The sequence below is a fragment of the Rhinolophus hipposideros genome, assembly GCF_964194185.1.
Source record: "Rhinolophus hipposideros genome assembly, chromosome: 4".
Lineage (NCBI taxonomy): Eukaryota > Metazoa > Chordata > Mammalia > Chiroptera > Rhinolophidae > Rhinolophus > Rhinolophus hipposideros.
Window position 1 is genome coordinate 107,661,033 of NC_138050.1, and position 15,182 is coordinate 107,676,214.

Here is a 15,182-nt window from a genome sequence, read left to right on the forward strand (position 1 = left end):
GGGAACCAGTGAGTCTGAGGCAGCGTCCCCTCTGAAGTCACCTTTCCAGAGGAGACACAAAACTCCAGGAGGGCAGGGGAGGGCACCGTACCCTAATATGTAAGTGTTTTTCTCACTTTATATTTGGGAGCTTCTGAGTCTTCAAAAAGTAGTACGATAAAAGATTAGGAAGATATGTTCAAATATGTATAATCACCTCAAAGGAGAATTATGGGTAGCACATAAAATATTTTGTGTATTAGCTTAAGAAAACTTTTTCACAATGAACATACTTTACTTTCTGCAAATCCAAAAGCAGGGTAACAAATATAAAATGGTAATGTTACCTAACTTTTTAAATGGAAAATGTCAAATACACACAGCAGACGAAAGTATAACTCATACAGCCCACCACTCCTTGTATTTGCATTGCCCAACAGTTAAGAATGGTTTTACATTTTTAAATGGTAAACAAAATTTAAAGTAATAATAATATATCATGATGCATTAAAAGTACATGCAACTCCAATCAATGGCTGTATCCATGAAGTCTGAAGACTGCCACTCACTAGTGTAGGACTTTCTGTGGCTGCAAGAGAGAATGTGTGCCTGCAAGGCCCAAACAATTCCCCATGTTTCAAACGAACCCCAGATAAGCTCCTGGTTAGCCATCCTTCCAGCCTCCAGGATCACTCCTGGCCAATCTCCTTTTATGTATAGGTGCCCCTACCCCCAACCGAGTGCATTATGTTAGAGTAATCCCAGACACCCTGAAATGTCATCATCTTCATGTTGTTTAAATAAAAAAACAAATGAGAATTCACCAAGTAGTCATAATTATAAACATATATGAATCAAAGGTCAGCAATCCTACATATATGAAGTCAACACTGGAGGAAGAAACAGACAATGCCACTGTGATAGCAGACTTAGTGCCCCCCACTTTCAATAAGGGATAGATAGTATTCATTGTTTGATAAGTTTGTCACTTTAATACACACTAACAGAATGAAGGGAGAAAACATTTCAATTGATGCATGAAAAGCATTTGACAAAATTCAACACCTCTTCATAAAAACACCCAACAAGGAATGGAAGGCAACTGCCTCAACACAATAAAGGTGACATAAAAAGCCCACAGCCAGCATTACATCCAATGATGAGAGCTTGAGCATGTTTCCTTTACCATGAGGACAAGTAAGGGTGCCCACTCTCACCACTTCTAGTCAATGTAGTACTGGCAGTCCCAGCTGGACCAATTAGGAAAGAAAAAGAAATAAAAGCCATGCAAATTGGAAGGGAAGAAGTAAAATTATCTATTTGCAGATTACATTATTTTATATGTAGGAAACCACAAAGATTCTGCAACAAAACACAAAAACATGGCACATCAATTGTGTTTCTACACAATAAGCAATAATATGAAAAGGACATTTAAAAAATTCCATTTATAACAGAAAAGAATAAAATACTTAGGAATAAACTTAACCAAAGGAGCTAAAGAGTTTACACTGGAAACTACAAAACGTTGCTGAAAGAAATTAAAGACACAAATAAATGGAAAGACATCTGTGTTCCTGGAAGGGGAGACTTTATGTCATTGTGAATACCACCCAAAGCCATCAGTGGAGTCAATGCAATCCCCACCAAACCACAATGGCATCTTTTTTTGGCAGAAATAGAAAAATCCATCCTAAACAGCACATGGAATGTCAAGAGACCCCAAATGGAGGCATGTCACTTCCTAATGTCAAGACTGCACAGCTACAACAGTGAAAGCAGGGTGGTCCCAGAATAAGGACAGTCACACAGACCAGAGAGCCCAGAAAAAACCTTTGAGTATGTGGTCCACTGATTTTCAGCAACGGTGCTGAGATCATTCAATTAGGAAAGGACAATCTTTTTAACAATCCATGCAGGGAAAATGACATCCACGTGCAAAAGAATGAAGTTTGATAGGGACCAAAGACCTAAAACTATAAAAGTTTTAGAAGAAAACAGGGAGGAAAACTTCGACACTGGATTTGGCAATGATTTCTTGGATATGACATGGAAAACAGCCAAGAGAAGAAAAAAAGAGAGAAACTGGACTACATTAAAAGTAAAAACCTCTGTGCATCAAAGGACACAATGAACAGAGTGGAAGGGCCACCTCCACCATGGGAAGAAGCATTTTCAAATCTGTATCTGAGAAGGAGTTAGCATCCGGAATCTATAAAAAACTACAAAAACACACAAGTCCATTTAAAAATGGGCAAAAGACTTGAACAGACATTTCCCCAAATGAGATACACAAAGGCCAGTCAGCACCGAATGGACACGTGTGCAGCGTCACTTGTCGTCAGGGGAACGTGCATCAAAGCCACACCCACGAGGATGGTTGTTCCACAAGAACAAAAACAAAACGAGAAAACAAGCGCTGGCGAGGATGGAGAGAAACTGGACCCTAGCGCAGCGCTGGTGGGGATGGTGCAGCCGCTGTGGAGAACGGTAAGCAGGGTCCTCAAACAATTAAAGCTGGAACTGCCGTACAACCCAGCAGTCCCACTTCTGGGTCTTTATCTGAACAAAATTCCACTTGTGGGGTTACACCCCGAAGATCTGCAAGCAGGATCCTGAAGAGAGATTTGCACACCCATGTTCACACCAGCACTGTTTACAGAAGCCAAAAGGTAGGAGCAGCCGGAGTGAGCACGGACGGAAGAGCAGATTAGCGAAACGCGGTGCCCACAAGAGGACATCACTCAGCCTTACAAGGGGAGCACGTCCTGACACCTGCTACAACATGGGTGGACCTTGAGGGCACCATGCTGAGTGAAACAAGTCAGTCACAGAAGGACAAACGCTGTGGGGTTCCACTCACATGAGGTCCCTAGGAGTTACACTCGCTGAGACAGGAAGTAGGTGGTGAGGGAGGAGGGGGTGTGTGACTGTTTCATGGGGACAGAGGCTCCTTGCCAGATGGAAAAGCTCTGGACGTGAAGACGGTGGTGATGATGGCACAATGAGAATGCACTTAATGCCACTCACCTGTGCACTTAAAAATGGTTTGGATAGGGCCGGCCCGGTGGCTCAGGCGGTTGGAGCTTTGTGCTCCTAACTCTGAAGGCTGCTGGTTCGATTCCCACATGGGCCAGTGGGCTCTCAACTACAGGTTGCCGGTTCAACTCCTTGAGTCCGGCAAGGGATGGTGGGCGGTGCCCCTTGCAACTAATGATTGAACACAGCACCTTGAGCTGAGCTACCGCTGAGCTGTCGCTGAGCTCCCAGATGGCTCAGTTGGTTGGAGCGCGTCCTCTCAACCACAAGGTTGCTGGTTCAATTCCCGCAAGGGATGGTGGGCTGTGCCCCCTGCAACTAGAAAACGGCAACTAGACCTGGAGCTGAGCTGCGACCTCCACAACTAAGACTAAAGGGACAACAACTTGAAGATGAACGGCACCCTCCACAACTAAGGTTGAAAGGACAACTTGACTTGGAAAAAAGGCCTGGAAGTACACACTGTTCCCCAATAAAGTCCTGTTCCCCTTCCCCAATAAAACCTAAAAAAAAAAAAAAAAGTGGTTCAGATAATAAGTTTTGTGTATTTTACCATAACTTAATACATTTTCATGACTTTAGAATTTTCTCTGTAAATAGTAAAAAGCTACTTGCTTGCATCTGTGCAAACTTCTCGAACAACTATCAAAAGTGAAATTTTCATCCCCAAAACAAAACAACACAGCTGAGGTGTCTCTCGTGGCTCACACGGAAGGCCAACAGACATGACGTGTGTGACAAGCTGAGCTCGGTTTCGTCCCACAGTGCCATCTGGGCCTGGGTGCACGTGTTGGCTGACAGTGGGCAGCTGCATTCCTCCCCTTACTCTATTCATCTTGTTACTTACGGGAAAGAATGACGACTTCAATAGATTAATATCCTCTTAAAAAACTGATACAAAAAAAGACCAAAGCCCCAAAAGTAAAACAGGCAACACACATGAGGTAATTTACCAAAAACAAAACAAAAAACAAAAACAAATAGCCAGTAAATAAATATACAGAAGACATGTTAAACCTCACATCCCATTCCTCACGTATTAAAATAGCACCAACAAAAAAAGAAATGATAATATCCAACATATTTCATCTCTTAGAAAGATAGTAACAACTTCTATTTTCATGAGCCATCTGGAAATTTCCTTAAAATTGTTTGACTTATTCCCTTGGTTCTCTTCTTTTATCTTAAGGAGAGAATCAGATGCACAAACGTTTATTACAGTGATGCTTAACATAGATTTACTTTGTTATCAGCAAAAATTGGAAACGACCTGAGAGTCTGAGTCCCATCTCTGTGCTAACACGTAGCCAATGAAAACTACAAACTCTTTTGACAAATAGGCTGGTTATACAATGAAAATGCCACCCAAGACGCTCACGCTTTTATGACATGCTGTTATCCAGGACACAGGCAGAGGCCCCGGGTCCCTACTTCATGTGCAGAGGGAAACGCAATGGACAACTGAGAAGCCTCTTCTTGGCCATGGGGTCAGTTCAGCACAGACCGTGCTGCAGAAAACCCGGAGTCTTTACTCACAAGTGTGCAAAACTGCAAATTTTAATATGCTTAGAAGAAAGATATTAAAGAAGGGAAGCAGAAATGATTTTGCTTGGGTCCCCTGACCTTCATTCAAAGATGAAAACAAGAGCAAGACATTTCTCCCCTGAGCTGCTGAGGGGCAACTGGTCGCATGCTTTCCAGCAAGCATTTACCTGTGGGCAGCAGGATTACGGGTGATTTTGTTTTCTTTTATATACTTTTACTGTCAAAATTTTCTAAAATTGACATCCATTATTTAAAAAATAAAACAATCTTTGAAAGGTTTAAATAAATGACATCAAAATCACTACAACTACTTTTTTCACTAAGATGCAAAACTGCCGAAGTTGAATCAGTAATGGGCCTTACTACTTGTCTGTAAAGGTGATTACCGTACAGAAGGGTCAGGCTGCACGACTCGTCACGTTCAGTGGTGGCCTGTCCCCTCCCAGTGCTGCAGTGGGCGTCTGCCCCAGGAGCACAGCCTCACCACTCACACCTCTGCTGTTCAGAGACATTCTGCACAATTCCCACCCCAGTCGCTCAACACCAGGACGGATATACAAATACTTCCCTAGGTTCGTTTTGCATTCACAGAGGAGTCACCTGGGCACAACCCAAATGCAGTTAAAATACACCTTAAGAAAAATAAATATTCTGCACAATTTACAAGGATTTTTCTGTCCCCACTCCCAATTACTACAAAATCAGGAAACTATGATTTGACAGTTAAGAAGCATATTATTGGCCCTAAGTGTCAGTTCAGCAGAATGTGCTGCTGAAAATCCAGACTCTTTATTGAACCACATTTATAAATATTAAAAATTGAAAAATTTAATATGCTTAGAAGAAAGGAATCTTTTAAAGAAGGAAGTTGAAATGATTTCGTTTGGGTCCCCGGGCCAGGTCCCCTTTCAAAGATGAAAACACACCAACACGTCCCTCCCCGTGCGTGCCCAGGAGTGGCCTCTCCGTCCGTCCTCTCCCCACAGCAGCCTCCGGACACTGTCCCAGTCGGCGCTCGTCACAAAGGACACTTACGACCAGCTCCTGCATGGATGCACGCAGGCGGCCCTCGGACAGCGAAGCGGCCGGTGAGGCGCCTCTAAAACTTGAAAAGGTCGATGAAGTGCTGTGGGGACACGGGCAGGAAGCAGCTGTCAGGGTCGGTGGCCGTGCAAGGGTGTCCCGAGTCCTGTGAGAGGAGGGGTCAGGCATTACACAGATGGGCCACCAGCTGTTTGTTAAGTGGTCCCCAGACCCCATCTCAAAGTGGCGTGGAAAATAACTGGTAAGAATTAGGGAAACAGGCAGCCACAGCAGTTCTGCAGTTGAGACATGTCCTGTCGAGATTTCTGTTCCACTTGGTGGACAGACAGACAGACAGCAGGCCCAGCGCCGGTCCCAGGAAGCTGTGCCTGGCCCTGTGCCAGGGGAATGGGAACCCCAGGTCCCTCTCCCAGATCCTGGTCCTGATCTTAATCCCCGCCGTGGTCCCCATCGCCTGTCCTTTAACCACTGCCTGGCGCTCCCACAACACGCAACTGAAGACCCAGGATTGTACTCAACAGGAAAGACGACAAAAGACCAATAGGTTTTGTGTAGGAAGACGGACAAACTGTGAACAAGGCACCTACAGAATATAGGCAGTGGGAGTCAGAGGACACGTGAGGTCAGTGCATTCTCTCAGGGGCCGTGGCTGGTGACGTGACCCCCCCAGGTGCTGTGTGGCGCCGTGTACCTGATGGACTCATCTAGAGCGTCCCCTTAAAGCTGGTCTATAAGATAGTTCATTAAACCCTCTGGTGGTGGCTGAAGTAAGCAGGCGTTGCAGTTTGGCCGCTGGGCATACCCGCCAGCCAAGCCGTGCATCTGCGCCAGCTAACTGTGGCTGGTCTCCTAGGCAATGGCGTGGCTACAGGGCCTGCACAGCACCTGGGTTAGTCCCTAGTCCCTGGCAGGGCAGGTATTGTGAGGCACGAGGTACCTTGAACAACAAAGCGAGGCGGCAGTCCTCGGAGGTGAAGACAGATCAGGAAGGAATGCAGCAAGGGAGGGAAAACGGAGAAGGTTAGAGGAGCAGACTGTTCAGGCATTTACGTCTGACACACATCATTCATGAAAACCACCCCGATCATCAGGTAAGTAAATGTAGGCAGCACAGGTGGTACCAAAGCAAGCATACGAGACACTGTCAAATGCCCCCGAGACCCGTGCAACGCGCGGCCGGCCTGCAGACTGCGCTAAGTATTTCCACTTCTTGTACGTCTCAGTCTGACAGCTGATGAGGCTGCCGTGCCCCACGACCTTCCGGGTGTTCACTGGAAACATGACAGGCGCTGTTACTGCTTTCTCTGAGTTCATACTGAACAAGCTTGTAGTGGGGCTGTGGAAAGTCCTGGACGCCTAACTGCTGAGCAACGTGCGTCACCACGCTCGCTCCCTGTGTGTCCCGCCTGTAGGACACTCCTTTCTGCCACATCACGTTTGTTCACCAAGACCAGCACCAACCTGGCGCCTTCACAGCAACGTCCCCGCCAGCCACGCCAAAGGTGCCGCAGCAGCAGCACGCGAGCCTCTCTGCAGCACCCTGGGCGCTCTGTCATCTGGAGCTGCCCCGTCACGCTGGCCCCTCTGTAGCCCTGCTCCCGACGCCCTCGCAGGATCTGCACGTACTTCTGGAGGGGACACAACCACCGAAAGGGCTGGAGTCTTGGCTGCTGCTCCTGGCCTTTCGCTGTATTTGTTCACATCCAGTCTTAACTGGATTTCTGTAAAGTGGAGAAGCACGGACGTTCAGTTGAAGAAGAAGCGTACAGAAAACAGACTATGCTTTCCCTCTAGAGCTCTTCAGTGACCTTGGGCAGTGGTCACCTCTGCAGACACAACTAGGCAGCCTTTGGTTGCATAAATTAATTCAGCGGAATGGCTGCATGTTCTTCAAAAGATGGAAATACAGCTTCTTGCTTGCTCTGCCGGCTCTGTTGTAAAGGCTGATAGAAAATGGGAAGCCCTCGTTCCAGCGAAGCCAGAACAGACAGACAGTGACCACCGCTGACCGACCAGCACGCTGTCCGCTTCCCTGTTTCTCAAAACGGGTTTGATAACTTAGTTTCTCAGTTAACATAAAATATTGGGTAAAAGGACAGCAAGCATGCGTGAGGTGCTGTGTAATCGTCACAATGCCGTGGCACGTTCCGGACCCAAACTCAGACGCGCACGTGGCCAAAGACATGTGCAGCAAAGGAGGAAGGGCCCGGCTTCCTCGGGAGCTGACAGGAAGCAGGTGCTGCCAGAAACTGCACAAACTGACCTGTTTTTACACCTTCATGTACAGATTCAGAAATTAAAACGCTGGTGTAAGCATGTCCTCTGCAATGATGCCAACAGAAAAGGACGCGATGTGACATGCTGAGGCCGTCCTCGAGGCTGTCACTGCAGGGAAGTGTGGCCTCCCAGTGTCACGAGCAAGACGATGAGCACCAGAAAGACAGGCAGGTGTCCCTTAGGAAAGCCTTGTTCTCAAGTTTCGTAACACGGCTACTACATATGCCGGTTCCTGAAGGTGCTCACTAAACAAGAGAATGTGCAAGCGGAGTCTTCTGGAAAGCTGAAAGTTCCCTCTCCGTTTTTAAGAACCAGAACTTCCCAGCACAGAGTACTGAGCAGCGTGCTTGAGGCTGCCCAACAGCGCAGACTGGGAGAAAGCTTCTGTGTCCGTCATGGGAGAGACGGGGTCGCAGCGTGCTTCAGGTTCTTCTTAGGAAAATGTCTGACCATCACACGCAAGATTGAGATTTCTATCCCATGAACAGTAGTTTCCCCAGAAAAATGTCTCAGCTTCTAATATTTCTTGAGACTAAAGCAGTCTGCCCAGGAGGAAAACAGAAAACTCTTGGGAGAAGCATCTAGTCAAGGCAGAAATCCAAGGTATGTCATCTGTCACCGTGTCACTGAAAACACTGCCTGTGTTTCCAGTCATGGCTGGTGATTCCAAGGCACAAGGCACTGCTGGCAGAGGCCAGTCTGGCCCCACCGATGGGAGGGACCCCCACGGCCACACACTCAGTCACCTTTTTAATGTTCACCATCATCTGCCTGTGAGTGTGTGTCCGTGTGTTGGGCCCTGTGACTGGGGACAAGGGAGCAAAACAAGGGCTCCCTTCTGTGCCTCTGTAGCCCCCTACCGAGCGACTGCTGGTCCTTTCGCTACCAGACACGCCTGAGTGCCCCACATGCAGCACGGGCAGTGAGTGTGGGCACGATGCTCTCAGGGAACAATGGCATGACTGCCAAACCTGGGACGTACTCGGTAGTTCCGAGAAGGCAGGCATACGATACTAGAAAGCACATTGGAAATGAGTGCAGCTCACGCTGTGCACACAGGGAGGTTCCAGAGTTTACAACACTGCTGCCGTGGACATGTGGACAGGCTGTGTGGTGCAGCGAGGGGCCCTCTACTCATTGCACAACTGCGGTTATGTTTAAAGAAGCCACATAGAAACGTACTTGGCACTGAAGAGTTTAATGTAGCCGCCTAACAACCGACCGTCCGCTGTCACCCATCCAACCATCAGACAAATGCAGAACAAAAGAAACCGTCCCTTGCCACACACGTTTCAGACTACAACCGGCCTCATAAGCCGCATCCTATCGGTCACCACGGAGCTGAGGGCCTCCTGTCTCCTAGTGACCTCGGGAAGGGTAGAACAGTGGAGCGTGACGCGTCCCTCGTGTGAATGCAGCGCCTGAACCTGGTCAGAATGACGGCTCTGGGCCGTGGATCCCCCACACTGCACTTCCTGTCGTCGCTGCAGGTGCTCTTTCGAGCAGCACCGAGCACCGCAGGCAGCAGCCTCATCCATCTCGAGCTTCCTGGGTCTCGGCTGCACCCTCCTCTCCTATGTTGGGCCAGTCCGCTGAGTGCGGTGCCAGGCTGGACAGGCCTGTAGCCAGGAGCAGCTGTGCCGTCCAGGGGCGTGAGGCCCTGTGAAGCTCGTACATCAGCGGGTGACACATTTCTCAGAATGTACCCCGTCCCTGAGTAGCACGTGACTATAAACAAACAAGTAGGTGTTCATCAGGTACCAGCCTCACTGCCCTAAGTCCGAGAGGTGAGGGTCTCGGTGAGTCCAGGAGGTGCCCGGTCACACTCACGGCCAGCCGACCACAGGGTCGCCACCTCTTCCCCAGGGAGACAGGGGAAGTTTACCTCTGACTGCGGAGAAGCTGTTTTTATAAGTCGTGTGGACAGTCTCAGGCCAAAGGGCTTCCCATTGGCACTGAAGTTGCCGTAGATGGTTTCCAAGTTGAGGTCTGTCACTGAAGGGCCAACTTGCAGTTGAGCAATGAGGGTCTGCTTTAGTTTTGACCAAATAAATGAGAAAAACCCACGTTCACTTTACAGCCTGTGACGTGCGTGAGGAGCTGTGAGAAGAGGAGCCACCTGGAGGCACGGCGAGTGGGGGGCTGTTCCTGAGGTCAGCAATGTGTGAGGCCGGGGACAAGCTGAGGGCTGCCAGGAAAAGCTGCCCGCCCCGCCCCCCTCCCCCACTCCCCTGGGGGACATGCCCCCTACACGCTGATGTCACAAAGGGCAGGACAGAGTAATCCAAGGGAGAAGAATGGCCCAACGTTTGGTTCTCAACATCTCTCACGGACATGGCACTTTCATGGACCGATTCCCCTGTGTGGGGATACACACCTCATTTTCTTCTCACATGTGGAACTTCCCACTTTTTTAACTAGTGCATTTAAGAGACGAGTATTTGTTTCACCCAATGTTAATCCTCAAATTCCGACTGTGTGTTTAAAACCCTTACCTTCCAGAAGAGGATGCTGCAGTGCCGACAGAAGTGCAGAGTGTCCCCGTACTGCTCTCGGGGCGGGTAGCACTTCTGAAGGGCGAAGTACGTCAGCTTCCATTCGATGTGACCATTTTCTGAAAGGATCAAATGTCTGCAAAACTAGATATAAAAACACTCTGTTTAGAATCAGCTGGTTCTCCTAGCAGAGCACTTTTGAAAGGCAGTGCAGTGCATGGACTACTCAATGACTTGAAATTGAACTTGGATTAAATCAAATAAACCCTCAAATGTCACACAGCTGTTTCACTTACATGTTCTGACCTGGAAGGATGTCCATGGCATACTATTAAGTTAAACGTAAGTCTCACCATTGTGTTGCACACCTGAAACTAACACTACACTGCTTGCCAACTGCAACTGAGAAAGAAAACAGTAAGTTACATGCACTGTGTAGCTGGTACGGGACTTGTATCTAGAATCCACAAAGAACACTAACAACAGTAAAAAGACAATCCAATTAAAAGATGGGCACAGGCGGCGGCCAGTCAGTTCAGCTGGTTAGAGCGCGGTGCTCTTAACAACAAGGCTGCCGGTTCGGTCCCCACATGGGCCAGTGAGCTGCGCCCTCCACTAGATTGAAACAACTACTTGACTTGGAGCTGATGGGTCCTGGGAAAACCCACTTACAAAAAAAAAGGGGGGGACCCAGAACTTGAAGATGTTTCTCCAAAGTGTACAAAATGGCCAAAGATGATCAAGTGTCAGTCACCAGGAAGTGGGGCGAGCCACCACCTCACACCCACGAGGATGCTGTGTGAAAAGCAGACAATAGTCGTGCAGCCGAGGAGGTGGAGTGGTCGGGACCCTTGTCCACTGCTGGGCTGCAACAGTGCGGCCGCTGTGGACAAAGGCCGGCTGCTCCTCAGAAAGCTGAACATGCCGCTGCCATCTGGCCCCCGTGTCCACTCCCAAGGGAAATGGAAGGGCGCGTCCACACAAACGTGGATGGACAGCGGTGCTCACAGCAGGGAGAAGCGTTAAGAGCCGCCGGGGGGAACGACATGTGTCCCCCCAGCTGCTGAGGGGCAAATACCAGGTCTGTGCTGAGTGACTGCCAGAGCACCGTGGGGAGGGCCACGAGCTGGCTGTGGCTCACATGACTGAGGCGGAGGACTTCATGCTACGGGGACCAGAAGCCATGACTGTACTTTTGGGAAATGTCCAGAGCAGGGCAACCCCCCAGGAGAAGACGACGGGACCTTCGGGCTGGTGTAGGGCTACAGGGGTGGTGCCTCGTGTGAGGTTTGGACGTGTCCTGAACGGCTCTGAGATGAGGGGCGCTGTGTGAAGTGGAATCTTAGCGGAGCTGTGAGAAAACAACTTTGTGACTGTGTCTGAGCCGAGCTCTATGCACGCACTGAAGGGTTAACGGTGCCCGTGGGGGAGAGGGGGAGGGGCCGTGTGCCCCTCTGGATATGCATAGGAGGCCGACCTGCATATACCGGGGTGGCTTCCATGCCTCCGCAGCAAAGCAAGTTGGTGGAAGGTCTCGCCCTCCTCTGTGAAGTGCAACGAAGTGAAGTGTGGACTGATCCTCATGGAGACTCGTCCACACACACCTCGCTTATATATTTGAGAATCAGTTTACTTTTTAAGACTGAAAATAATCACTTGGGTAACGTATGCATACTCCAGGTGTGTCTTTGAGGACTTTGTTTTGAAATCATGATGGAATCAATGAGAAAATTCTTGTTTCTAACGGAATTTGCAGAGGACAGCTTGAACAACACAAGCAGTTACAGGCCTGGTTAGAGTGCTTTCTGTGGCCTCCGCGCACTGTGAAAGAATAATTCCTGGGGAGTAAGACAGCCCCCGGGGTCTCCCGCGCTGTGCCAACAGCCAACCGAGCGTCTCCCCACGGTTTGCTCTGACCTCAAACCCAACGTCCGGCCACAGGCTCAGGCCACCTCTTCCTTCTAGCACTGTCTCAACTGTGTCAGCCATCCTTCACAGGTCACCAGGGCCACCCATAAAGCCATTTCCAGCATGCTGGTCTTTCTTTGGCGTCTCACCGTTAGTTACTGAGCCCTGAAGAACAGATCATTTATTTTGGATACTGTGTTTTTATATTTGGTCAAGAAAATGTATGCAGGCCAGACGCACCTGTAAGTGCTGACTACTCACTGGAACCACAGAAGACGGACTCTCTTTAAAGCAGCTCCTTTCAGGAAATGCAAGGACCTCTGAAGTACCTGTCGGCTCTCTGACCACACCCTGGTCAACAGCTGGGGCTGCAAACACGCAGGGGACGGTGGCCAGCCAGGCGCATCCCACCAGCCCGTATGAGCAGATGAGAAGGGTCCCACACCAGCTCCACTTGTCTCCGCCAGCCCAGACGTACCTCATCCCCTCTGTCACTGGGCTATAAACCATCTCCTCAAACATGCCGCCCCCATTATCCGGTGCTGATTTAGATCTCGATCTACTTCCTCCCTATTCAAGTTAACACTGGATTCTCTGATCTCCCCCCAACAAGCATCCTCCCCAACAGTCTCCTGGGGTCACCCATCACTACTGCAGGACTCAGTCTGACCGCCTGGGAGCAGCGGCACCTCGTCTTGAGCCCCTGGGGACCCTGTGTCTTGCGCAGGTGACTCCTCGCTCAGAGCGGCTTCCAGACCTTCCCTTCAGACAGTGGCGTCGCCTCCCCGAGGACATAGCCCTCAGCCGGCCCATCTGCACCTTGCCTCACCTCACCCTCCCGTTTCCCTGGGGGCACTGCTTGCCTGACCTGCCGCCCACGTCACCTCGGTCCCGCCGGCACATCTGCCTACAAGCTGCTCGCCCGTGTAGCCTGAGCTTCTCCAGGGCGCCCGTCCCTCCTGGCCTCCCAAGTGGACAGTGTCCGCAGTGCACTCAGAGCTCAGCGCTCCACGGCATCTGTCACCATCTCAGCCAGAGTTGGCTCTCAGGACACGTACGTGCCCGCCTCTCCTCTGGGAAGGAGCACAGCACCCTGGATGTGTGTGAGTGCATCCACAGGACGCCTCGATGACTGGCTGCGTGATGCTCTCTGCTGGGTGCCACACCAGAGCCGGGGGAGCACAGGGAGGCAGGCAGGAACTGGACAGCCACCATGGGAGCCCGACCACAGCAACCGAGGCACAAAGGGCGGCCTGACTAACGGACACACACCGTGCTGGGAGTCAGCAAACTGAGGGGAGGCGATGCCTCCGACAGACGAGAAGAACCAAGCGCGTCTGCTCTGGGCTGTGTTCGGAATCAGCGTTCTAGAACATGAAACGTAAGCTTTCCCAGCTGTGGAAGAAAAGCCATGTGCACTTCTGATAAACTCCGAGCATTTCTGGTTCTGTAGCGGTACACCCGGAAACCCAGCACCCGAAGTGGCCAGGTGGGGGCAGCCTTTCCGGGAGAGGGAACTCACCTGCTTCTCTGCAAAGTGGTACTGGCACAGAGCCTTCCACAGCCGCCTGTCCTCACTGAGCATGCGGAGCGCGGGGGTCACTTGGCCGAGCGTGACGATGTCCCAGCCATCTGACAGTCGGTACAAGATGCTGTTCAGGGTGTGTAAGGGAAGGTCGCTGAGCGTGAGGCTGTGGCCCACCTGCTGGGAGACACAACAGCTGCCTTCCGTCACTGGGCCTAACAGCCAGGTGACAAGAGGTGGTTCACGCACGGCAGCACAGACACACCTGAAACACGACTGCACCCCCCACCTGTGCAGCACACACACCTGCGTCCAGTCCCTCGTCGTCCTCTTGGCAGCCAGGCAGGGCTGACCAGTGACTGGCTGGGAAGCGGAGAAGCCAGAGCAGGACAGAGGCCGTGGGTGCCGACAGCTCCTCCACGACCCTGTCCATGTGTGAGCTTTATTCACTAGCCAGTGACACTCAAGACAGACACCTGGACAGTGGCAGGTTCTCGGCCTCATGCCACTTCAGCCAGGAAGGTGGACTAATGTGTCACTGAGGTCCCTTCCAGCTTTAAACCTCTGACTTCCCATGTATGAGGCTCACCTCCCTCACACGAGCCTGCGGTCCTCACTGCCCTCGTCCCTCAGAAAGGCTGGCCAAGAAGACCATCCGTATGACACCGAGGTCCAAAGCAAAGTGGCCTGCAGGGGACAGGAGGCATCTAGGCTCACTGCTCACCTGCGTCTCCCCAGGAAACCTCCTGCTGGCACACGGGGGTCATGTTTCAGCAGAAGGGCGGGGGGGCGTGTGACAAGCCTGCATGGTCCCACCCAGCTCAGCCCCCACCGCCTGCTGGGACCCTGGCACACAGACACTCCTGCATGCTCCCACCCTGGCGAGATTGTCCCCAGCTGGTCAGTGTACTCAGCCCTGGGGACAGCTGGCTTCCTTCTATGGCTCTGGAGGCCCTGGGCACCGTGGGCGGTATGGACGGATTAATCCTGGGGTGTGACCTGCAGGGTCTCTGTGTTCCACATCCTCGCTGCTCCCATCGCCGCCCTGCCATGGAACTGCCGCGGGGTCTTCCTGGGCACCCGTGGGTGACACGAGGTTACACTTCTTCCTCCTCGAAGTGTGCTGGCTGCTGGCCATTGTGGGGCCCTAGCAATGGCTAACAGTTATGGACGTACCTACCATGTCCATCACGTGTCCCTTCACTGTCACACCCCCACATGTGAGGTGGGATGCACACGTAGGCACCGTCAGGTCCTAATGTGGGCTCTGTGCCCCGGTGACACCCAGGTGCCCGCAGGCTCTGAGACACACGGGCAGGGACAAGCATTTGGCACTGCCTGGGCACATGAGATGCAGGACTGGCCGGTGC

The 15,182-nt window shown here is 51.0% G+C and overlaps 1 protein-coding gene across 16 annotated transcripts in view; it reads right to left on the reverse strand.

Annotated features, from left to right (window-relative positions):
- Positions 1-946: 946 nt before the first annotated feature.
- Positions 947-15,182, reverse strand: part of FBXO25 (F-box protein 25) — a 55,409-nt gene continuing 41,173 nt past the window's right edge. For 4 of the 16 annotated variants that reach the window (XM_081045663.1, XM_081045668.1, XM_081045670.1 and 1 more), the window contains 4 exons: positions 13,810-13,992; positions 10,380-10,523; positions 6,545-6,571; positions 961-5,752 (listed from right to left, as the gene is read on the reverse strand). In XM_081045663.1, coding sequence (XP_080901789.1) covers positions 5,663-5,752; positions 6,545-6,571; positions 10,380-10,523; positions 13,810-13,992 — 444 coding nt within the window. In that variant the 3' untranslated portion in view covers positions 961-5,662. Of the gene's footprint in view, positions 5,753-6,544; positions 6,572-10,379; positions 10,524-12,296; positions 13,655-13,809; positions 13,993-15,182 lie in introns of those variants that run through there. The other 12 variants (XM_081045672.1, XM_081045669.1, XM_081045676.1 and 9 more) reach the window with 9 other exon arrangements.